This window comes from Myotis myotis, unplaced genomic scaffold (genome assembly GCF_014108235.1).
Source record: "Myotis myotis isolate mMyoMyo1 unplaced genomic scaffold, mMyoMyo1.p scaffold_m19_p_12, whole genome shotgun sequence".
NCBI lineage: Eukaryota > Metazoa > Chordata > Mammalia > Chiroptera > Vespertilionidae > Myotis > Myotis myotis.
Window position 1 is genome coordinate 40,470,935 of NW_023416316.1, and position 23,849 is coordinate 40,494,783.

The following is a 23,849-nucleotide window of genomic DNA, read 5'->3' on the forward strand; positions in this document are numbered from 1 at the left end:
CCCCATCTGTAGAGAGGCTGACTGCATGGGTCTGTGCTGGGTCTGAGCAGAGATGTGTTCTGAAAGCTCCCCATGTGATTCTATTATGCAGCTAGACTGGAGAACATTGCAGAGAGGAGAGTCGAAAAGAGCAGGTTTTATTTATTTATGTATTTATTTTTATTTATTTATTTCAGAGAGGAAGAGAGAGGGAGAGAGAGAAACATTAATGATGAGAGAGAATCATCCATTGGCTGCCTCCTGCACTCTCCTTAACTGGGGATCGAGCCTGCAACCTGGGCATGTGTCCTTGACTGAAATCAAACCTGGGACCCTTCCGCCCACAGGCTAATGCTCTACCCACTGAGCACCCGGCTAGGGCGAAAAGAGCAGGTTTTAAAAGAAGGACAAATAAATGGATTCTTGGCCAGAAGGGTGGTGAATGAAATGGGTGTGTATTGAAGATGGAAGTCAGTCATTAATTCAAGTCACAGTCACCGGTGTTGCACCTGTTACAGAGCTGGACAAACAAGGTTTTAAAATTCAGGTGCATTTCCTTCTGAGACGCCATTTACTTCACAGTCAGCATTTGGACTTGCAACCTCATGTAGAGAAAAAGGTGGAGGGACTGGAAAGAATGAGCTAGGAGACTCAGACGACACCTGATCTAACATCTGTGCCAGGGATTTGGGTCAGTCCCGCGACAAATAATCAAATGCACGCGCTCTTGTTCCTTCCAGGCAAGCTTGGGCTTTGGTTGGTGTCATCAACGGTGGAAGTACTTCTTGCAATGAATCTGTGAGAAACTATGAAAATCATAGTAGTGGAGGAAAGGCTCTTGCCCAGAGAGAATTTTATACTGTGGATGGTCAGAAGTTTGCGGTGACAGCTTATAGTGAATGGATTGAAGGTAGGCAAGCATGGTGTATACTTTTGTAAGACATGGGTAAGTATTGTGACACATTTTATTTTTTAAAGTGATAGTGTATTCAAATGACATTCCAGTTAGATTTCTCAACTGGTTGAGAGTAAAACCAACAGTTCCCCTACTGTACTTGATCTGTTCTGGATTGGGCACCACTCACTGGGCTTTGTGCGTGGTTCTCGAGCTGATTTAGTGTGGCTAACTAGTGAAAATAGATTCGTTGCCCTAACCGGTTTGGCTCAGTGGATAGAGCGTCGGCCTGCGGACTGAAGCGTCCCGGGTTCGATTCCAGTCAAGGGCATGTACCTTGGTTGCGGGCACATACCCAGTAGGGAGTGTGCAGGAAGCAGCTGATCGGTGTTTCTCTCTCATCGATGTTTCTAACTCTCTATCCCTCTCCCTTCCTCTCTGAAAAAATTAATAAAATATATTTAAAAAAGAAAAGAAAATAGATTTGTTTCCTGGATGTGATATGGTGAGCTGTCTTAGTTTATGCTCGGTGACAGTGAGCATGATCTTGTACCTTGAGTCTTCTCTTTCTGTACATATGTCAGCAAAATTACCTTTGAATACATGTTATAAAAGTAAAAACTAATCTTTAGCCACATGATTCAGAGATAATTATTTTGGTGCAAATAGTCTAGTATTTTTTATCTTACGTATGTTCCCTCCCTTGGTGTTCATTTTGTTTTAACCTGTTTTCCTCTCTTTAAATAACATACTGCAAAAGTACCTCATGTCTTTATATTTTCTTCAATATACTTTTAATGATAATCCGTCTTTCAGAAGAGCTATAATTTATTTGAATAATACCTAGTACTGACAATCAGGGTGCTTCTGACTTTTTTCTCTTAGTGACGTTCACTGTATATATACTTTTTTACTATCCACGTTGCTGCCAGATTTTTGGCTTTAGGTATACATTGGCAGCTCTGTGCTTGCCCATCACCTTTTTTCCCCAACCAAATATTATACCCAAACGAATGTGAAATGAGTGAGTAAGAGGTGTTTCATTATACCCCTGATTATCCAGAAAGGCTTAGTTTAGACTGGGCTCATTCTCTGTTTTTAGAAGTAGCGTAACAAACGTTTTTACTAAAATGACTTTCTGGAGACAGAATGCCCGGATTCATATCCCAGCCCTTGCACGTACTCTGTGGTGGTGGGCATGTGACTTTCTAACCCTCAGTGTCCTCATCTGAAAAATGGGGATAATAATAGAGACTGCCATATAGGGCTGTTATGAGTATCAAATGTGAAGAATATGACGTTATCTTTAGCATAGCGTGTATAATCAGCACTCAATAAAAGTTACCTATTTTTTTTCTATGAAATATTTCATCCTTGGTGGCCTTATGCCTAAACATTTTCTAAATGCTTTTTAAATTGGTTTTAGAGAGAGGAAGAGAAAGAGAGGGGGAGGGAGATGGGGAGAGAGAGAAACATCTATGCGAGAGAAAAACACCGGTTGACTGCCTCCTTCACGCACTCTGGTCAGGGATCTAACCTGAAATCTGGGCATGTGCCCTGACTGCCAATTGAACTGGCAACTTTTGGTGCACAGGACAATACCCCACCAACCGAGCCACACCAGCCAGGGCAGTGTTACCTATTTTAATGATGATGCAAACGTGACCTGGGTTATAATGGTGTATTTTGTATGGTCATTAAAGAGAGCCTTTTGCTTTAAGACAGAGTTTGCGTTATGAAACAGGGGCTTTTACTCATTGCCTCAAAGCAACCTTCTGGGTTTGGGGTGAGGAGATGGTATGATTATGGACGAGGAAGCTGGAATCAAGCTCAGTTTTCTGCCTCCAAGAAAAAGCAGAAGCATGGGTGGCTGAGAAGCATTTCTTAGTCGGAATTTGTGTGAAAAGTTCAGTACAACTGCTTCCAGTAAGATTCCAGGCAGAAGATAATTACTGACAAACCTTGGTCAACACTTCCTCTGTGGGAAATATTGTTTTCATTTTCACATTACTGATGACTGCTCACTTCTGGAGGAGGGTACGCGCTAGCTTTCTGTCGCAGGTTGTTGTTTGTGTCCCACGTTCTCAATGACTCCTGCTTTCTGGAAGAGGGGCCAGTTCTCGTCAGGAAGCAGGGGGGAGGCACTTACTTCCTTTCAGCCTCCAGTTCCGTAGTGCTGATAGGAGATAATCTTAGACAGGCTTTTCTCCTAAAGCCAGAAAAAAAAGTGAGGAATAATATAGATCTTCCCCACCCGCCTTCTGGGTTCAAAAACAAAAACAGAAACACGGAAACAAATTCTAATGATCATTTAAGTCAAAACTTATTTACCTAGTTTTTAAAAAAATTTATTGATTTGGTTTTTTTTTTTAGAAGGAGAGAGAGAGAGAGAGAGAAACATTGATGTGAGAGAGAAACATCAATCAATGCCTCCCGTGCATGCCCCCCCCCCCCTGGGGGGGGTCGAACCCCACAAGTTGGGTGTGTGCCCTGACTGGGAATTAAACCTGTTGCCTTTTGGTATACAGGACGACGCTCAAACCAACTGAGCCACACTGGCCAGGATAATCTAGTTTTCTTAAAAGCATTTTTGCTTAAAATCATCCTTGTCATCTTTTAAAAGCATTATTGAAATTTACCTGAAATTTTTATGAAAAACGTTAATATTTAGTTGCCTTTTTTTAGATAATTTTTTTTGGGTAAGAATATGGAATTTTGGGTAAGGATTGTTGCTGCCATGAAGTTTTTTATTACCTTTGTTCTTTACCTGTCTATTTTGATTCTTGGGAAGGCAGAATCATATAGAGGTTAAGAAATTGGCTCTACCGTTTTTTGGCTGTTATTCAGACTCCCTGACCTTTGGTTTCTTCATCTCATACATATAACAGTGCCCGTCTCTCATAGCTGCTTTCACGAAAGGTTATGTTTGTGAAGTCCCCAACATCTTAGCTGTTGTTATTGTCAGTTATTATTTGGGCAACATTCCATGATGGGCTTTAGTATCTGGACTCAATAAACATATTAAAAATGCACTTTACATTTCTAAGGTATCTATTTTTTGGTGCTTGGTAGACACTGCAAAGCAGAGTAGATCCCAGTCTAAAGGAACAGAATCTGAGACTTGCTCAGATTAGGTTTTATCAGGATCGATGGCTCAAGACTATAAGGAGAACTGGATTATTCCTCGTGCCATGTCTGAATTTCCATCCTTTTGATTCCCCTGACGTAGTAGAGGTGTTTTTTCACTCCCATCATGGTCCTTTAGAGCAGCAGTCGCCAACCGGTGGTCTGGACCACTGGTGGTCCGTGAGGTCCGAAAGGTTGGCGACCGCTGCGTTAGAGTCACTGTCTTAAAGGAGCACCCGATCAGCATGTTACATTCTGGTCAGGGGTGGATGGGCTCTCTCCTCATGGCAGGGATCTGTGTTTGCATCTTTCACTCATTAATATCTACAGAATGACTTCCACATGGTGACCATTAGTAAAAATGTGCTGACTTGTGTTTATTGTGACTGTCGATTTGTTCATCAGTGAGAGGGTCCACATTAGGAGAAAAAAAACTTCCGCTAATGCATCGCTTTCTTTCTTTCTGGTTTAGGTGTTTCTCTTTCAGGTTTCCGGGTGGAAGTCGTGGATGGCGTGAAGCTTCACCTGCTTGATGACGTTAGTAGCTGGAAACCCGGAGACCAGATCGTGGTTGCAAGCACAGACTACTCCATGTACCAGGCCGAGGAGTTCACGCTGCTCCCCTGTCCCGAGTGCAGCCGTTTCCAGGTCAAAGTCAAAGGTATCCGGCTGCGCAGAATGCTTTTTTGGGAAACACCCTTTTCTTGGGATTTGATTCCTGGAGTTATATGTCCCCCCCCCCCCCCCCCCAATCACCATCATCACCACCATCACCATGTTTCATGCCTGTTCCATTGTTTAATAAAAGATGAAGACATGCCGAAACCGGTTTGGCTCAGTGGATAGAGCGTCGGCCTGCGGACTGAAAGGTCCCAGGTTCGATTCCGGTCAAGGGCATGTACCTGGGTTGCGGGCATAAGTAGGAGATGTGCAGGAGGCAGCTGATCGATGTTTCTCTCTCATCGATGTTTCTAACTCTCTATCTCTCTCCCTTCCTCTCTGTAAAAAATCAATAAAATATATTAAAAAAAAAAAAAAGATGAAGACATGGTGGATCGATTGCTTTCTAAGGTCCTTCCCAACTTCTTTTTAAACTGTCAAGAAATAGTAAACCCAGCCATTCGACTAGATTCATTTTTAATGGAAATTTATCTTCTTAATAAAATTAAAAAAAATCTGTGGTTTTTGAGTGCCTACTTCCTTTGCAAAAAGTAGATCTTATTAATATTTAAAATGGAACCAAAAAGGTATTTTAAGAAGACTACATTTCCTATCAGAATCTTCACTTGTACATCTTTTGAGGGAGAGCAGTGCCCAATGAGATTGTCACTGTAAACTGTTTAGAAAGAATGGGCAAAGCTTCTTCATGCATTGCCTCAGTTATGGACTTCATTGTGTATGTCACTCGTTATATTGCTTTCCTTGCTTCTGTACTCAAGAGCTTACAGTAACTGTTTGATAAGTACTCACTCAGTGAGTGGTTTAGAGCTTTGGAGTTTAAGGGAAACTTTTTTGCTTTAAAATAAAGCAGGATGATTGGCTCGCTTGGCACTTTTCCTCTGTGTTTCAGTGTTGTACTTTTCCTTCTTGATAACACAGGGCATAAGCAGAAAACAGAAAAACGCAGCAAACTACGATACCATCTGGCATTGATTTTGTTTGGAAATTCCCACTGCTGTTAACAAGTCTACATGATAATGAATCTCCATGATCTCAACTCCTCGATTTACTTTTATTTTCTCCCTTGAGTTTATATAATAAAAACATCAGAGAGGAGCTCATTATTAAAGAGTTTCTAAATTTCCAGTCAAAGTGGGAACTTAAAAGAATGCATAATATTAAAATAGGAAGACTAGGAAAGAAAAGATGGTAGTTTTTGTGCTATTAATGTGCAAATGCAGACTACTTCAGCTTTGAAGTAGAAACAAAAACAACTCACACCCTGTTATCAACATCAATAAAACCATTAGTTTTTCTGGACTCACCATACATTTGGTTTTTCATGTGTCCTCACGGGGGGGTGGGGGGAGGGTGGGGGGTGGGGGGGTGGGGGACAAAAGCATATGGATAGGGAGAGAGAATCTGGATTCTTCAGTAGATTCCAGATTATTGTTTCCAGATTAAGGGAGGATTGAGCTACTTCAGGGAGGAGCAAGCTCTGTGTGTGGATTTGACAGTTGGTCAAATTGGGTGGGTGATTCAACCAGATAATCACTAATACCCTTACTTCCTGGAATTCTGTGGTTCTAAACTTGGATGGAAGTGGACAGTAATGTTTGATAATGTCTTGGGGTTACAGAATAACGCGACTGTCTTTTTGACATAAGTTCCATGTTTTCTTTGTTCTAATATTATTTTTCCCTTGCCCACATCAACCAGAAACCCCGCAGTTCCTGCACATGGGTGAGATCATAGATGGTGTAGACATGAGAGCTGAGGTTGGAATTCTCACCCGGAATGTTGTAATCCAAGGAGAAATGGAAGATTCGTGCTATGGTGAAAACCAGTGCCAGTTCTTTGATTATGATACCTTTGGGGGACATGTCACGGTAGGCAGAAGGATTTGATGCATTCTTTGAAACTTTGGTTGCTAAATATATTTGAAAAAACTTTCAAGTTTTGGAATGAGATCTATAAGGATATTAAGAAGAAATCATATTTTATTTCTCTATTGAATGACAAAGAGCAGATTTTAGATAATTAAAAGAAAGTTTATATCTTCATGTAGTTGACCTGGACCTGAGGTTAAGCTGTCTAAGAATTGCCTTATGAAGAATTAAATCAATACATTGGGAAGAATGAATTATACAGAGGCAAAAAATAAATCTTGGTATGAAAGGATCAATTGGTTTTTTATAAAACATGATTAAGCAATATACACATACAAACTATGTTTCTGAAAAGCTATTTTTTATATGGAGATTTTCTGTAAAAGTATTGAGCGCTTTCTATGTGGTAAAATTGCTCTATATCCTAATTATTGGACTTCTGGGCTGCATTTTGGCTACCTGTGTTTTAAAATCAGTGTTTGTGCAGTAAGTGGGCTACACCTAATAGCAGCATTTCTGTTACACCAATTTCTGAAATGTTGGTCAATGTTATTTCTTTGTTTTCAGTAGTATGATTGAAAATCCAGTGTTTAAAAATATCGAATGCCTTAATTGTGGATCACAGGAATTTTTTAAAAGAACGGAAGTAAACAATATTATATGCCAACAAAAATATTGAGGGCCAATTTAGAAATATCTCTTTCAAACTATTGTGGAAGTTATGGAAATAAAATAACAAGATGAGACTGGAACTGACCAAAATATTTGAACAAATCAAACCACATACAGAAATCATTTCTGCAGCTTTCCTGGTTACATTTCCTTTTATTGTTAATATAAGATGCTATTAGTCCATAGCCCTTTACTAGTAAAGCAATCACTTATGCAGAGGAGGAGCATTTGCGAAGTTATTAACTGGGGACCCGGTAAAATAGTGTGCGAAAGACAGTAAATGTTTTAATATGTATGTAATCTCCTTCCGACATTTCCTATGAAACAATATATTTTGCTACTTTCCTGTAATGACATGTATCATCTGATTTTGGTTACTGTGTCTTCCAGATAAGGAAGAATTTTACTTCAGTCCATCTTTCTTATGTGGAATTGAAACACATGGGCCAGCAGCAGCAGCTGGGACGGTACCCCGTTCATTTTCACCTGTGTGGGGACGTGGATCACAGGGGAGGTTACAGACACAGAACATCTGTGGACGGACTCTCTATTCATCACAGCTTCTCCCGGTGCATCACTGTGCATGGGACAGATGGCTTGCTGGTGAGCAGGGGGTGCATATTATTGAAGTAGTACCTCTCCTTAAATCTCATGACTTCTCAATTTTATGGAAGTGAGCTCTGCACCACATGCCTTACTCTATCTTGCTTTTACGGAGAATCCTGTTTTTCTGTGTGAAGGAGGCCTCCCTTTTTAGCTACCCAAATTATTCCCTTAAGAGATCAATAAAACCTGACATTTGACTTTGCCCCTTCAGATAAGATGAAAAGTTCTTTTCTGCATTTGTACCCAGCAGGCTACACTGAATAGCACTTGCTACTTAAACCACAATCAATCTTGCAACCCATGACATTATGCACTTATGTTTCTGCAGATAAAGGACACCATTGGGTTTGACACACTGGGTCATTGTTTCTTCTTGGAAGATGGAGTTGAACAGAGAAATATTTTGTTCCACAATCTGGGACTCCTCACCAAGCCGGGCACCCTCCTTCCCACTGACAGGAATAACTCCATGTGCACCACAATGCGACAAAAAGTGTTTGGCAATTACATCCCTGTGCCTGCCACTGACTGTATGTGAGTAACTGGCAGAGAGAAGAACTCATGTGTGATGGTCAAGGTCTTTGGCTGTTGGGGAAGAAGCTTTGGGGGAAGTTTTTAGTGGGCAGAGTATTTCATGATGGATATTTAAATCACCTTAAAAAATGCCTTGCAGGGCTGTTTCAACTTTCTGGATTGCTCATCCCAACAACAATCTGATTAATAACGCAGCTGCAGGCTCACAGGTAAATAAGACCTAAGTGCTTTCAGGTTTTTCTGTTCATATTTACAAAATTCTTTTTTTTTTTTTTTTTTTTTTTTTTTGTGAATTTTCTTTTATTGGGACATAGGGGGTAGGTAACTTGGTGGTTATACCCCACCAGGGTACTGTCCATTCTAATCTTCCTGGGCTAGCTTTTGGAGCTTTTTCTTTTTCTTGGAGCTCTTGTTACTAACAGCCTCTTCAGGTCCACTGCTGAGAGGTTCCTCCTTCAAAGAGAGTTTCCTCTTTTTCTTGGGAACACTCCTGTTTGTTGCCTCTTCAGGTTCACTAACTGGTTCCTGTTTGGTTAAAGATTTCTTCCTCTTGGGAAGATTTCCATTGTTAGCTGTCTCAAGATCGTTATTAACAAACTCCTCCTTGGAAAAAGATTTCCTTTTCTTGGGTTTGGGTAAAGAAACGGGTGGGTCTTCTGTTCCATTCTCCTGAGGAGTCTCCTGGAGCTTTTGCTTTTTCTTCTTTTTGGGTTTTTCATTTGTCTCCTCACACTCCTCTGGTGTACTGCTGCTGTTTTCTGGAGATGCAAGGGCAATCGCAGCCAGCCGTTTCTTTTCCTTCTTCAAGCGTTTCTTCTCCTGTTTCTCCAGCTTTCTAGTAATCTCGGCGGCCGCTTCCTCTGCCTGTACCATTGCCTCCTTCATGACCTCCAGATTCTTTCGTGGAATCACGCCAGTCTCATAGAAGGATAGCCGCTCCTCCACTTGTTCTCGAAGCTTCTCCCCAAATACACTTGTGGGTACCTCAGAGAAGCAATCAATTCGCGAGGCAATACTGCATTTGTTTGCCAGGTATCGGGAGATGCGGCCTTTGTTCTTGGCAGCTGCTCGGCCAGTGAAGGTGGAGTGGAAAATGAGTCCATATTTTGGGGTGTTACCCCTTGTCTTCAGGGCTCTGGAAACTTGGTCCCTTTTCTGGGCCCTGGGAATCACTACAAAATTCTTATATATGGATGTGACGTTATGGATATAACTCCATGTGTGGCAGTCTCTCTCCTGCGTCTTATTGGTTCCTGGTACTACTTGTCTAGTTGAGAGCAGATGTGACGGAGATGCTTCTTCCATTTCTTCTAAATCAATTATGCCAGCTTGTATCATCCTGCAATGAGCCGTTGAAGCCCCTACATCATCTCAGCTCATCCCTACTAGCTCAGGATGCCTTATATTCCTCAGTTCCTTTAACATCCTTGAGCCTCCCCTCCATGTGGGGTCTTTGACTCACTCCTGTATGCAGGTTCCTATACGTATGTATTAAATTTGGTTATTTTTTCTTGCTAATCTGTCTCATGTTTACCTTGAGGGTAGAGAAAAGTTTGTTCCTCCCCCACAATAGCTACTAGTCTTAAATAATTAAAAGTATACATAATAAAGTACATATTTTTTAAAAAATATTTTTATTGATTTCAGAGAGGAAGGGAGAGGGGGAAAGAGAGAGAGAGAGAGAGAGAGAGAGAGAGAGAGAGAGAGAGAGAGAGAGAAACATCATTGATGACAAGAACCATTGGTCATCTGCCTGCTGCACACCACACTGGGGATCAAGCCCACAACCCAGGCATGTGCCCCAACCAGGAAGTGAACTGTGACTTCCTAGTTCATGGGTTGACGCTCAACCATTTAGCCAAACTGGCCAGACTTCATTTTATTTTTTATCAGTGAAGCAATCAAGCATTTAAAAGAGACTTTATATTTCACTGGAATATTTGTAATAAAAAAATTGAAGTTAGTTGGAAATGCTCGATAATTTCTACATCATGAATTTTATCAAGTCATGTCATGTAAATTTAGCTCAACTTACCATTTTTGGGTTTTCACCTTGTTTAACTGGTGCCCACCAAATGAATAATAGACAGAAACGATATGTCAATGTTAAGTGAAAAAAAGACATGGCCATAATAAAAATTAAATAAAGAGTTTTGCAACTCTCCCAATAAAATGATCTTGTCAAGGAAAAAAAGAAATCAGTTATGCCAGTTAGTATCTCTGAGTAAGACAGATGCCAAATGGAGAAGAAGCAGTCGGCTAATCCCCAGGGTTATCATGTCATCTCCGGAGTATAATTTTAGTATGTGATACATAGTCGTTCTGGGTTATATTTAAGTTAGGTGTGGCCCTGATGACTTCAGTTTTTAGTGTTGATGCAGAAAGAAAGCTTTAGCTTTTCTCCATGGGAAAGGATTATTCTTTAGAAGGCTGGCAGTGGTCTCTCTGGTCAAGGGGCTCATCTTTTTGTTAATTGTATGCACTTGGGGATTTCACCTCCTTGGTAAAGCAGCTAAACTCAGCTGTGTGCCTTAAATGAACTGTGTGCCTTGAATTGTTTCACAAACTTAAGAATAACTTAAAAGAACAAATGAACTATTTTTGGATGGCAGAAATGTCTCCTGGGGAAGGTTGGAGAAATTTACATTTATAATTGAGTCTGAATTAAAACTGCTAACTTCTAATATAAAAATGAATCTTTAGGACATTATACTATTACAATTATAGCTGTGCCGAAACCTATAGTACAAAAAAACTGGGTTTTACAGCAGTATCTAAATATTCATATATTTATTGGCTATTAAGATTTTAAAAGGAAAGAAATGCCTAGCATTGCTTTTCAGGGAGTATTTCTTTGAGATGAATAGAATACAGGCATCTTTATGTGATGGTAGAATTCACATCAGTGATTTTCCCTAAAAACATAAAACATAAAATTCTTATTTGACAGGCCAGAGGCCTGGACATTTACTCATTTCAGGCTTTCATTCATTCATTTTTTATCAAATATTTGTCAAGTCCCACATGGAGTTTGTGTGGAAAGTTTCTCATTGGAAGATGAGATTTTGGGTAAAGATGACCAATCTGTTGATAAGCAGTCTCACCCCAGGATCTTTACAAATGAATAGCCAGAGCAGAGATTCCTTCCAGCTGTTTTCAGAAGTTGTGGGTTGAAGATTAAAACATTGCCGATAGTCTATGAAAGGTGTCCGGTGAGGTTGCCAGAAACCTTCACTGAGGCTTATGTTGAGAAAGTAACAAAGGCCCATTTCACGTAGGTTTGTTCTTCTTCCTTTTCATTTTGGGAGTTCTTTCTTTTCCCTCTAGAAAATCTGTTCCAGCGAAGCTCATGTCTTGGCAAGGGTTTTCCTCCTAAAGTCAATCAAACCCTTTCTACCTGTACCTTTCCACTGCCTTTTACAAAGCTCCCTTTACCTGTTTTGACACCACAGTGTTGAACAGGAAACAGCTACTACCTCCTTGTTCTTTCCTCCACCTCCAACCCCCAAACGCCATTGTACCCTAGAGGGTTTGCTGTGCCCTCAGTTTCTAGGGCTTTGGTCTGAAGAAGACAAACCTGCATGTCTTCTTCAGTGTCTGTTTTGTGCCCCAAGGAGTAGAGGTGGTAAATACATTTTCCAAAAACAGTTCTTCCTTTTTTAAAAAATCCTCACCTGAGGATATGTGTGTGGTTTAGGAAGGAGGGGAGAGAGAGAGAGAGAGAGAGAGAGAGAGAGAGAGAGAGAGAGAGAGAGAGAGAGAGAAACATTGATGGATCGATTGCCTCTTCTATCTCCTGTGCATGCACCTGCCCAGGGATTGAACCCGCAACGTTTGGTATACGGGACAATGCTCCAATCAACTCAGCCACCCGGCTAGGGTAGAACAGTTTGCTTTAGGACCCACCTGTAAACTTGGGGGAAAATGTTAACTATTGCATTCATTTTGGTGCATAGGTACGTAGGCTTTTCACAATTAATCTCTCCTCTATGTTCCCAAAGGACTTTTTATTACAGCTAATATAGAACTTATTACATATATTTTAGTTCCGTCTGTATTTCCCATTAAACTGTGAATTCTTTGTGAATAGTCTTATTGTACACCTGGCATATAGTGGGCACTAAAATGTTTGCTATATTTGAATCAGTGCCATACTTTTTGGGCTGTAAGTTTAAATTTCCACAACCTGTTTAATCGAAGTTCCATCATATGAAGATGTCTTTCACATTGGGCTGGTTTTCGATTGTCACAGGAATTAGGAACTTTTCATTTCAGTTTTTATATTTCATTTTGAGTGTCAGAATATTTCAAACTGTTCTGCTCCCGGTAAGGTCAGTAATGCTGAAATTGAATGGACAGGGTCCAGGCTGAGACAGCATCCTGATTCATGCGTGTGGTGTGGGTTTTTTTTTCTTGGCAAAAATTTGCCTCAGGGCAGGAAGGACATTGGAGTTGTTTGAAAGAAGCCAGTGAGCCTGCATGTTGGCGGATAGTTGTTAATAGGTATGACTCAGCTATTGATCAGGTTTGAAGGTAAACAGAAAAACCCGTATTTCTAAAAGGCTGTGCTGTCCTGGTCACATGGAAGGAAGGAAAGCTTGTTCGCTTCTAATTCTGCACAACTTTTTAAAGTAGATAATAGTGGGAAACTTATTTTGAAAAGAAATTTTGCTGTCAGCCAATTATTTCTATCTTTTGTCCAGACCTGCAAGCAAAATTAAATTTGCTTTTTTTCTCAAAGCATGATAGCACTGCTTTGAAGGTGCTAGGTGAGTGAGTGTACACCTTTTTTATAGTCAATTCCTAACCTGAAACAATGAATCGTTAGTGTTAAAAAAGATTAAACTTGCCTGTGAAGTGCTTAGTTTATGAGGATTTTCACAGAGTGGCTTTATAAAAGGAGCGTTTAATGATCTTACCTTTTTAATTATAGGATGCTGGAATATGGTATTTATTTCACAAGGAACCTACTGGGGAGTCCAGTGGATTGCAGCTGTTAACGAAACCAGAACTTACTCCGTTGGGTGTGTTTTATAACAACAGGGTCCATTCAAGCTTTAAGGTAGGTTCCCGAGTTTTAACAGTTAGTACATATGATTTCCAGGGTAAAGGACAGACTACTGTGGTTACAACTGAGAAATGTCCGTTTTTAGATAGACCTTGTCATCAGAGATTCAAAAGCAGACTCCTAGCTCTTGCATATGAAGGCTGTCTATACAGTTTTCTGTTTATACACACAGGAATATACCCTAACATATACATGCATATGCAGTCTGAATAACTCACAGGAATATATGCTAACACACACATGCTCATGCAGTCGGAAGTTATAATAATGGACTTGATTCACGAGTCCTCGTCCTCCTCCTCCCTCCTTCTTTCCAGGCTTTAATGTCATTATATGTGTCTAGGGATGCACACATTCAGCGGTCGCCAACCGGTGGTCTGAAAGGTTGGCAACTGCTGCTTAGATAATGTGCTTCTAAGGATTAAAAAACATATTTTCTCTCTCAGTGCTGATGAAGTGTCCTGTGGGTATTTAATACAAATTATGTAAATAGTGAAGTACTGTTGAAGAATGTTTGACCTAATTTAAAATGATACAGGTCAAGTAAAGGCCATTTAGGAGCTCCAGTTTCCATGGTATTTGGCACTCATCCCTCATCACCAGCTGATAAGTACATCTGGCTCATTTGGTGCTCACAGGCACTTTGATATTTTCGTTGTATGATATGGTGCCCAGATTCTTTATCCTAATGCGGCCCACATCACAGTTCAGTGGATACTTTCCTGTTATGGTACTCAGAGGATCCTTTTTTTTTTTTAATCTGTATTGTTGGAAGTATTACATATGTTCCCTTTTTTCCCTCTTGACCTCTTCTAGCCCACTCCTACCCTCCACCCTAGGCCTTCACCACCCTATTGTCTGTGTCCATGGGTTATGCACACACGCACACACACACACACACACACACACACACACACAGTTCATTGGTTGCTCTCTTCCCACCCACAGAGGTCCCTTTGAAAACCTGAGTGTGTTATAATTTGAAGAGCTTAGAATCACTTGATGAAGACTTGAGAGAGGGAAAAAACTTTACACGGAATTATGATTTTTGTGAGCTGACTCGATGAACGATAATTTTTGGTGAAAGTAGCATTTCAAGGTGGAAGTCTGCGAAAATTTTCTGATTATAGGTGGTATAAAAAAACACCTCATTCCAATTAATTTTTTAACATCATGTATCATGAGGCCATATAGTTTTCTAGTTTGTTAATTAGGTCTAAATAATTAGATCTAAATAATGAGTGTATGATTAGGTTTTAATTTGTTAAATTTGGGACTGACTATCCCAAATCTAGTCCAGGTCAGTCACATCTGTGTGACTGCCTACTGAGTATGATTTGGGTGTTTCAGGGACACATAAATAAAATGTGTTCAAAACTAAAGTCCTTACTTTTATCAGCAGACCCATTCCCATTCGTGTTTCTGTGAATGAAACCACTAGCCACCTAACTGCCCAGACTAAAAACACATGAACCTTAATTAATCCCTCCCCCTCCCTCTTAGACATTTTATTCATTACTAAATGGTGTCAATACTACATCATAAAGAATTTTCACTCTATCCATTGTTCCCTGTTACTATTGCGAGTCTAGGTCATCTTTGTTTCTCTTGTGGGTCACTGGAGTACTGCCATCGTCTTCTACCTTATCTCTTACCTCCTTTCTGGCTCTTTCCAATCTTACCCATCTTGCAGTTGGGGTATTCTTTCTTAAAATGCAGTTGATTATATTGCTTTTATTAAAAGTCCCATTGTCTTGACTCTTTGGTGTATCAACTCTGCATCATCTGGCATTTGTGTCTTTCTCCTTCTTCCTTACCTTTCCTCCCTCCATACATTTCCTGTCAGCCCATCTAAGATTTTGTTGTTGTTGTTGCTCTCGGATGTTCTATGCCCTCTCTCATCATCAGACTTTTTGTATAAACTACTCCCTTGGATACTTTCCTCTGGGTTCTTTAGCTGCTTCCCACCCACTCCCTGCTCTTCATCCCCAACCTATCCTTTGGCATGGTTAATTCCTCCCCATCCTTCAAGTTCAGCTGTAGGACGCCACTTCCTTTCTTATGTGCTGCCAAACATTTCCGTTATCATGTGCTTCTCATATTGGGTTGTAATTGTTCTTAACTGCATGTCTTGCTGCTAGTTTGTGTCGGTAGTTTTGTAGTTAATGTGTAATATAATGCTTGGTGCCTGCCACAAGGTAGGCACTACATAAATATTTGCAAATGACCGAATGAGTTCAATTATTAAAATATCCATGAAAGTAGCTGTTTTCATGATAACCTGTGCTTTGCTGTTTATTCCTTCCTGCTCTTTTTTGTCATTGATGCAGTAATCTAAACCTTATTTTTATGAATCATTATATACATAGCTATAACTTGGGATTTATATTTATTTCGGTCTATTATTATATTTTCCAGGCTGGCTTATTTATTGACAAAGGTGTCAAAACAACCATTGCTAGTGCTGCTGACCCCCGGGAATACCTCTGTTTGGATAACAACGCAAGGTAGAGTGGTCACTGTAAATCACACTCAAGCTTATTTTGCCAAAGCAAAACTTTCTGAGTTAAGCTATTGTGTTCTTTTCTCCAGTAACACATTGAAAATGAAGCTCTCAAGATTTGTAGGAGGGTTTTGGAAAAATATTTATTCTGTTGTCCTAAGTCCTGTGGCAGGGCTTTTTAATGTTATCCCCTTAGAGTTGCAGAAAGAGCAAGAAAAAGAGAGAGATGTTGAAAAAGGGTCCAAATGTGGCCTAAAGTAGAACATGATTCATTGAAATACAAGTTAAGCTTAAATATTTTAGTGTAATCCCTGAAAATCAAGGCATACAGAATTTATGGTCAGTGGTCAAAATGGAACATTGATTGAATCTGTTTCAAAGGGGAAGATCTTAAACGTGATGATCAAGCTAGTTCTGGTTTAGTCATTTGTAGTCTCAGATTCACCTCATAGCTGGGCTCTATGTTATTCTCCTTTATAACCACAGAACGTGGTTGGGATATGGATCAGCCTTTCAACCAAGTTCTTTTACGTGCTGTATATGAGAGCCAAAATAAATAAAATGTCTCCAATAGAAATACGGTTTTCTGACCTGGAGATTATTATGCTAAGCAAAATAAGCCTGTCAGAGAAAGACAAATACCATATGATCTCATTTATATGTGGAATTGAATGAGCAAAATAAACTGATGAATAAAATAGAACCAGAGGCATGGATACATGGAGCAGACCGACAGGTGAGAGGGGAGAGTGAGAGGGGACTGGATAAAAGAAAGGGAAGAGAGTAGCCAAAGAACATGTATGCATAGCCCCTGGACACACATGGCAGAGTGGTGAAGGCCAGGGGAGGGGTGTCAGGGGTGGGTGGAGGTGGACCATGTGGGGGGAGAAGGAGGGACATCTGTAATAGTGTCAACATAAAAATAAAAAATACCCTTTCCATCTTTCTGGAAAAGATGGCAACATAAAGTCATATTCAGTAGGAACTGTGTCGATGTTATTTTTTATACTTCAAGGTGATTGACCAACTTAAGATGTTGAAAGGGTGCTAGGGTCTGTTGCTAGACATTTAAGCAAAAGGGCATCAGGCTTATTATTAGAAGCCACACTGTAGGTCAGAGGGGAGGCGGAGGTCAATGAGGCAATTTAGGTGTGAGGCAGGATGCTTGTGACACAGTGGTAAGGCATGAGTGAGGTCGGGAGAAGCCTGGGGAAAGTATACTTAGAAAAATTACTCATCAGGATTTCTTAAAGGTCAGGTTGAGCCTGACATATTTTAAAGCAATGATTAGACAGCATTTGAGAAGCTGCAAAACTGAGGGCATTATTAAATTAAACATAAGGTACTGATTGATTGATACCTTATAGCTGAACAAGATGTGAAAGTGAAAACGAGAAGAAATAAACTAAAGATGAAAAAGGAGCCCTGCTGGTGTAGCTGGTGGTTGACTGTCCACCTGTGAACTGGGAGGTCACTGTTTGATTCCCGGTTCGATTCCCAGTTGGGGCACATGCCTGGGTTGTAGGCTCGATCCCCAGTGTGGGGTGTGCAGGAAGCAGCCGATCAATGATTCCCTCTCATCATAGATGTTACTGTCTTTCTCTCCCTCTCCCTTCCTCTCTGAAATCAATAAACATATATTAAAAAAAGAAAAAGGAGCAAAGAGATGATGACAAATTATGAAGCAAGAAGGGAATATTGCTTGGCTGGTGTGACTCAGTGGTTGAGTGTTGACCTATGAACCAGGAGGTCAAGGTTTGATTCCTGATCAGAGCACAGGCCTGGGTTGTGGGCTTAATCCCCAGTAGGGGGTGTATAGGAGGCAGCCGATCAATGTTTCTATCTCTCTCTCCCTCTCTGAAATAAATAAAAATATATTTAAAAAAGAAGGGAATATTATTTGACAAAAACAAAGAAATCTTTGCTAGGTGGTCACTGCTACTTTTTTAGTTTGAAAGAGTTTATTATAACGGGTATGTGTTCATTGCTAAGTTAGTATTAATAGAAAAATCCTAAACACAACAAAATTGACTCCCTTCCCTGCCTTAAAAAATGTGTGTATGGGGATGAATGGATGGATGTGGAAATATATTTTAGAATCCATTGATATTTTAATTCGACTTGACAATAAAACAATCTATTCTTAATAGTCCAAGAAGTTTTTTATAGGGTATGTGTATATGATATTATGATAATGGTACTTTTTCCTCTGTTGTCTATTAGTTCTCTTACCAGTTTTTAAATGCATACATTTTTTTCCTTTATTGTTGACACTATTACAGATGTCCCCATTCCTCCCCGTCCCTTTGCCCACCTCCACCCAGCCCCTGTCCCCACTTCCCTCTGGCTATTACCACACTGTTGTCTGTGTCTATTGGTTTGCATACATCTTGGTAAGGAATTAGACTCCATTTGAAAGTTGTTATTGAAAAGAATTGATTATGAAAGAGTGTAACAAGGCATTTGGCAACTGGTGTATACATTTAATTTTGGTTAAGCTAATGTAAAGAATATGTCCAAATGCATTCATGAAGTCCAGACATGAGTAAAAATGATAAAACTCTAATACAAGTGAGTAATAGGCCAGCCAGTGAATTAGACGTTGGGCCCATGGAATCCAGAAAATATTCTGTCTGTTCATCACAGGGGAAGTTGACTCAATAGTTAATCAGATGAGCCTTTCCGTATGTTTTCAAAATGTGAAATTACAGGAATCCAAAGATGGGAAATTTTAACTCAAGAAAATTCTCGGTTTTGAGATTGGGAAATTTCATCGAAAAGTGAAATAGCATGAGAGCCAACAAGTACATTTAAAGCAGAGGACAGTTAAGGGAGAAGGTTGAGAAGGGTGCTGAAAGTTCATAAATGAGGATGATGAGAAATTGGGAACGTTGACTTTTTTGCACACCAAGTTGTGTAGAGGATGAAAAGAAAGGGTTTCCAAGGAAATGGTCAACAATTGATTTATATAGATAGGAATTTCAGAAAAAATGAGATGGCTACAGCAGAGAATCAGATGTTTTATTGGTACTTTTTTTCTTTGGCTTTCTTTTTAGAACATTGCGTAGTTTTCTTTCCAGAATTTTCCCATCTGCTTGACATTATATAATGACTACAAAGCTGTTTGGCAGCAACTACAATGCCAGAAGAGTGGGTGATGGCTCCGAATCAGATATTTTACCCCTTAGATTAGAGTTGTTTAGTGTAAGGGGTCATATACACAATCTAAGGGTGGATATAATGCTTTCCAGACTGGTCTTTCTATAGTCCATTCTCTACAATCCTTGCACCAAGTAGCAGCTAGTGACCAGTTAAAAAAAAAGAAAGAAATCTGGTCATATCACCTTCCTGATTCCATGTTTCTGATGACACTTTTCATCACATCTACCTATATATGTTTCTATCCATTCACTTTATTGAGGTGTGGTTAACAGGACAAAGTTGTGCATATTTAATGTATGTAACTTGCTGAGTTTGGGTATAAGTACACTCCCATGAAATCATGACCACCATCAAGGCCATAAACCTCTCTATTATCTCCCCAAATTTCTTCCTAACTCCTTTATTATTATTACTTCCTTTTTTTTAAAAAATATATTTTTGTTGATTTCAGAGAGGAAGGGAGAGGGAGAGAGATAGAAACATCAGTGATGAGAGAGAATCATGGATCAGCTGTCTCCTGCACGCCTCCTGCTGGGGGTCGAGCCTGCAACCCGGGCATGTGCCCTTGACAGGAACCTTTCAGACCTCAGGCCAACACTCTAGCCATTGAGCCAAACCAACGAGGGCTGTTATTATTATTTCTTTAATTTAAAAATATTTTTTCTAACCACAATACTTATCATAAGATGCTAGTATACTTTCTTAGCAAATTTTATGGGATACAATATAGTATTTTTAGCTATAAGCACTATTCTGTTTGGTAAATCTCTAGAGTTTATTTATTTTGCATAATTAAAACTTTGTACCCTTTGACCATCTCCTCCCTATTTCCTCCTTACCCAGTCTCTGGCAACCACCATTCTACTCTCAGCTTTTCCAGTTGCATTTAGAATAAAGAACTGCATCCTTGCCTGGTGCGTGCCCACCTTTATGTCCTCTCCTACTTTGCTTCTTACTCTCTAGCCAAAGTGATAGTTCCCTAAGCATGCCAAGCTCACTCGTGCCTAAGGGCCTTTGTACTTGCTCTTCTCTGTGCATAGCTCTTCTCCCATCATACACATTTAGTGAGCACCTACTGTGTGCCAGCAACTGGTAGTAGCGTTTGTACAAATGATGATTCTTGATTGTATGAAAAGCTCAACTTGCTAAATTGGTTTTGAAAAGTTGTTTAGTGCTCTGCTGTCTGCCCTCCCACCCCTCTCCTTGCAGCTTTGTAAAACTTAGAAATGATTTTCTAAAAAATAGGTGGCCTTATGGTGTTATTTATTTGAGTTGTTATGGAGGACTAGAGGCCCGATGCATGAATTTGTGTACCAGTGGGGTCTCTTGGCCGGGCCTGCGGGATTGGGCTGAAACTGGCTCTCCAACATCCCCTGAGGGGTCCCAGATTGTGAGAGGGTGCAGGCCAGGCCGAGGGACCCCACCAGTGCACGATTGGGGCCTGGGAGGGACACAGGAGGTTGGCCAGCCGGGGAGGGACCGCGGGAAGGCTCCAGGGCATGTCTGGCCCATCTCGCTCAGTCCCGATAGGCCAGACCCCAGCAGCAAGCTAACCTACTGGTCGGAGCATCTGCCCCTTGGTGGTCAATGCAGGTCATAGTGAGCGGTTGAGCATCCTTAGCATATCATTAGTATATTATGCTTTGATTGGTTGAACAGATGACTGGACGACTGGACACTTAGCATATTAGGCTTTTATTATATAGGATAGTTTTGACACCATTTTTTTTGACCTTTTCATTAAGGTCCTGATAGGTATTTTAGAAGGGAGAAAAAGCAAAGGTACAATTTAGTTTTTATAATTAATAAGTCAATTAAATACAATGTATTTTAAATTTAGGCCTTATTAAGATAGTAAACCCAGTTTTATCTTTATATCTAAGACATATCACCAACATACAACTAAAATAATAGTTTTCAGTTCAAATATATGTGTGTTAAAATATATGAATAATTTATTCAGTAATTATATTAGTATTACAGATCTTAAGAATTCATGAAACTTGCCAGTTTTCCTGGTCTGAGGTTTGTTAGTGTTTACAATGGTCTGCAATAGCCAGTCCATAATATGTTGATTTAAAAAAGTAAGAAGATATGAAGCCAATTCTTATTTACATAAACTTATATAAATAAATGTAATTATTTTTCCCAATATTTAATATACAAGTATTTAAGTTGTATCTTAAGAGATTTTTGGGTTTTTTTTTTGTTTGTTTGTTTTTTACTTCTTTGGTTTTGGTCAAATTTAAACCTTTTTGACACTTAAGTGTGCATTTGTAAATAGTTGATAGCCATTATCTTTTCACTACTTTTTTAAAAAGTCCTTTTTTTTCAATCCCAAGGTTTCGGCCTCATCAGGATGGTGACCCTGAAAAGCCACGTGTTGCTGCTTTAATTGACAGGCTCATTGCTTTTAAAAATAATGACCATGGAGCCTGGGTCCGAGGGGGAGACATTGTCGTCCAGAATTCAGCGTGGGTATTCTCTACAAAGTTATTATCTGGTGGCACTGGTGTATTTATTTTTTAAGGCTATTTTGAAAAACCCAGCAGACTGAAAATACAGTGATAGTTTGTGGATTCATATTATTGTTACTAATAGACAGGACAAGCTCCGAGAAAGTTTGCTAGCATTAACAGACTGCAAATGTTTGGAATCGTCTCATTCGGCTGCTTTTATTGGACCTGAACTTGTCTGGTGACATGAACGTTTTCTGATGAGATTGAACAGAAACCGGGAATTTAACTTTATGTAACAAACAGGGTCTATGTCAGAGAGCTAAATAAAGATTTTGAAACCAGCTGGATTTTTTTCCCCTTCCTCTTGGACACTCCAGGTTTTTTTGATGCTCTCTTACTGCCATTCAAAACAAAAGTTGTAAATTTCACCGTAGTAAGTGTGTTGACTTATGTCTTAACATGACTTGAGGCAGTAAGCATCTCGTTTTTTTCCATCTGTATAATTTTGGAAGTCTGATGTATATTGAGCTAAGATTTGGTGTTCTAGAGTCTAGAAAAACATTGTTTTCTGGCTGGCAGTGACATTAGCTTCTTGGCATTTTATCATCTTGCCTTTTTTCGTGCAAAAAAATGATATTATATTAAATCTGTAGAAATAGCTTGAGTATTAATGTTGAAAAGTTTAGAAGAGACTACCATGATCTAATTGTTTTTAAAAGTAAAATTATAAAAATAACAAGTTCCAGCTAACACTTATATGCTCCTTGCTATGTGCCAGCCATTGTTCTATCAGGGGTGGGGGATGGCTCATGAAGTCATTTGGTTTGGCCCTGCCAACGCATTAGGGGTGAGTTAATTAAATGTTTGACCAAGTATAGCAGGCTCATTTTTAAGTTGATAATTTTGTATGGCCCATGAACGATGTTATAAATATCCAAATGGCCCTTGGGAGAAAAAAGGTTTCCTATCCCTATACCTAAATGGTTGAAATTAGTTAGTATGTGTAATTCTCTTAAGTGTCCTATGAGGCAGGTTGCTAACTTATTATTTTAAGATATAGTTGAGAAAACTGAGGGAGAGTCCAGTTGAGTAACATGCCCAAGGTCACACAGTTAGTCATTGGCAAAGCTGAGATTTGAACCAGGTGCCTTCACTGTGGAGTCTGTGCTTTTAGTTATTGGGAAGTGAAACTTATTTTTGTGGTCTTGAAGAGTAAACATTGGAATCTCTTCTTACATGATGTGGTAAGTTAAAGTCTTATGTCATCTCTTTTTTTCTTACAGATTTGCAGATAATGGAATAGGATTAACCTTTGCCAGGTTTGTAATTACTTTAAAAATACTGCTCTGATTATTTTATTTATTATTTATTTATTCATTTACTTATTACTTCTGATTATTTTAAAGCTGTAGGTAAAGTAACCCTTGATTTTTAAAACTTACTTAATTTTTTTGGATAACAAAAATGCATTTTTAATGCTGGAACTCCACAGAAGGGTAGACTTACGGTCTTTTGCTTGGAAGAAAACCACTTGAGCATTAGATTAAAGATCGTAACAATTATGGGAATAAAAAGGAAGGGAGTAAAAGTTGGGAGCACATTAAATATTTTCTTCCTTCGAAGTTGGTCAAATTTCTCAGTGGTCTTTAGGAACTGGACTTTTTGTGTTAAATATTATTCTCCAGGTCAGTTACTCTCACTGCCATCTTAAATCTTAAACATTAGATTCTAATTGTTGCATTCAGGGCAAGTTTATTCTCTCTGTTCACAGTACTGTTGCTTAAGAATAAAATAATCAGTTGTTGCTGCTAAATTAAATTTCACTTATTTCAACCTAATTTGAAAACCACTCCTTTACAATACAATTAATTTGTATCAATTTATAAGAGGTATGTTCACAGTTTAGAGGTACTTTCTGGTGACTCAGTATGAATTTTTAGCTATTTGAGTTATACCTTGCCTTTATTTGAGGGTCAGTATACATTTTCTAGGACTGTGTGGTTGACGGTTATTTTCATTTTAACAGTGATGGAAGCTTTCCAAGTGATGAAGGTTCTAGCCAGGAGGTATCTGAATCTCTCTTTGTTGGAGAAAGCAGGAATTACGGCTTTCAGGGTGGTCAGAACAAGTATGTAGGCATGGGAGGAATAGACCAGAAGTCTCGGACATTACCCAGGAATAGGTAAGTATTGCTTTGGCAGTGGAGAGTTAAATTGAAATAATAAGTGAAAACCTAATCCTTATGGAAGTTTCTGTAATAATTCCACATGATTGGTTCCCACTCTGATATTTTTCC

At 39.4% G+C, this 23,849-nt stretch overlaps 1 protein-coding gene across 12 annotated transcripts in view; it reads left to right on the forward strand.

Moving 5' to 3' along the window:
- CEMIP2 (cell migration inducing hyaluronidase 2) overlaps positions 1 to 23,849 on the forward strand; it is a 73,033-nt gene that overhangs the window by 24,953 nt on the left and 24,231 nt on the right. For 9 of the 12 annotated variants that reach the window (XR_004971278.1, XM_036330854.1, XM_036330850.1 and 6 more), the window contains 11 exons: positions 720 to 889; positions 4,473 to 4,661; positions 6,380 to 6,549; positions 7,612 to 7,824; positions 8,156 to 8,361; positions 8,501 to 8,570; positions 13,295 to 13,423; positions 15,848 to 15,936; positions 21,437 to 21,568; positions 22,837 to 22,872; positions 23,580 to 23,735. Coding sequence is in view for 11 of the 12 variants with exons in the window: in XM_036330854.1 (XP_036186747.1) it covers positions 720 to 889; positions 4,473 to 4,661; positions 6,380 to 6,549; positions 7,612 to 7,824; positions 8,156 to 8,361; positions 8,501 to 8,570; positions 13,295 to 13,423; positions 15,848 to 15,936; positions 21,437 to 21,568; positions 22,837 to 22,872; positions 23,580 to 23,735 (1,560 nt within the window). In the remaining variant the exon portion in view is untranslated. Of the gene's footprint in view, positions 1 to 719; positions 890 to 4,472; positions 4,662 to 6,379; positions 6,550 to 6,728; positions 6,831 to 7,611; positions 7,825 to 8,155; positions 8,362 to 8,500; positions 8,571 to 13,294; positions 13,424 to 15,847; positions 15,937 to 21,436; positions 21,569 to 22,836; positions 22,873 to 23,579; positions 23,736 to 23,849 lie in introns of those variants that run through there. The other 3 variants (XM_036330856.1, XM_036330858.1, XM_036330859.1) reach the window with 3 other exon arrangements.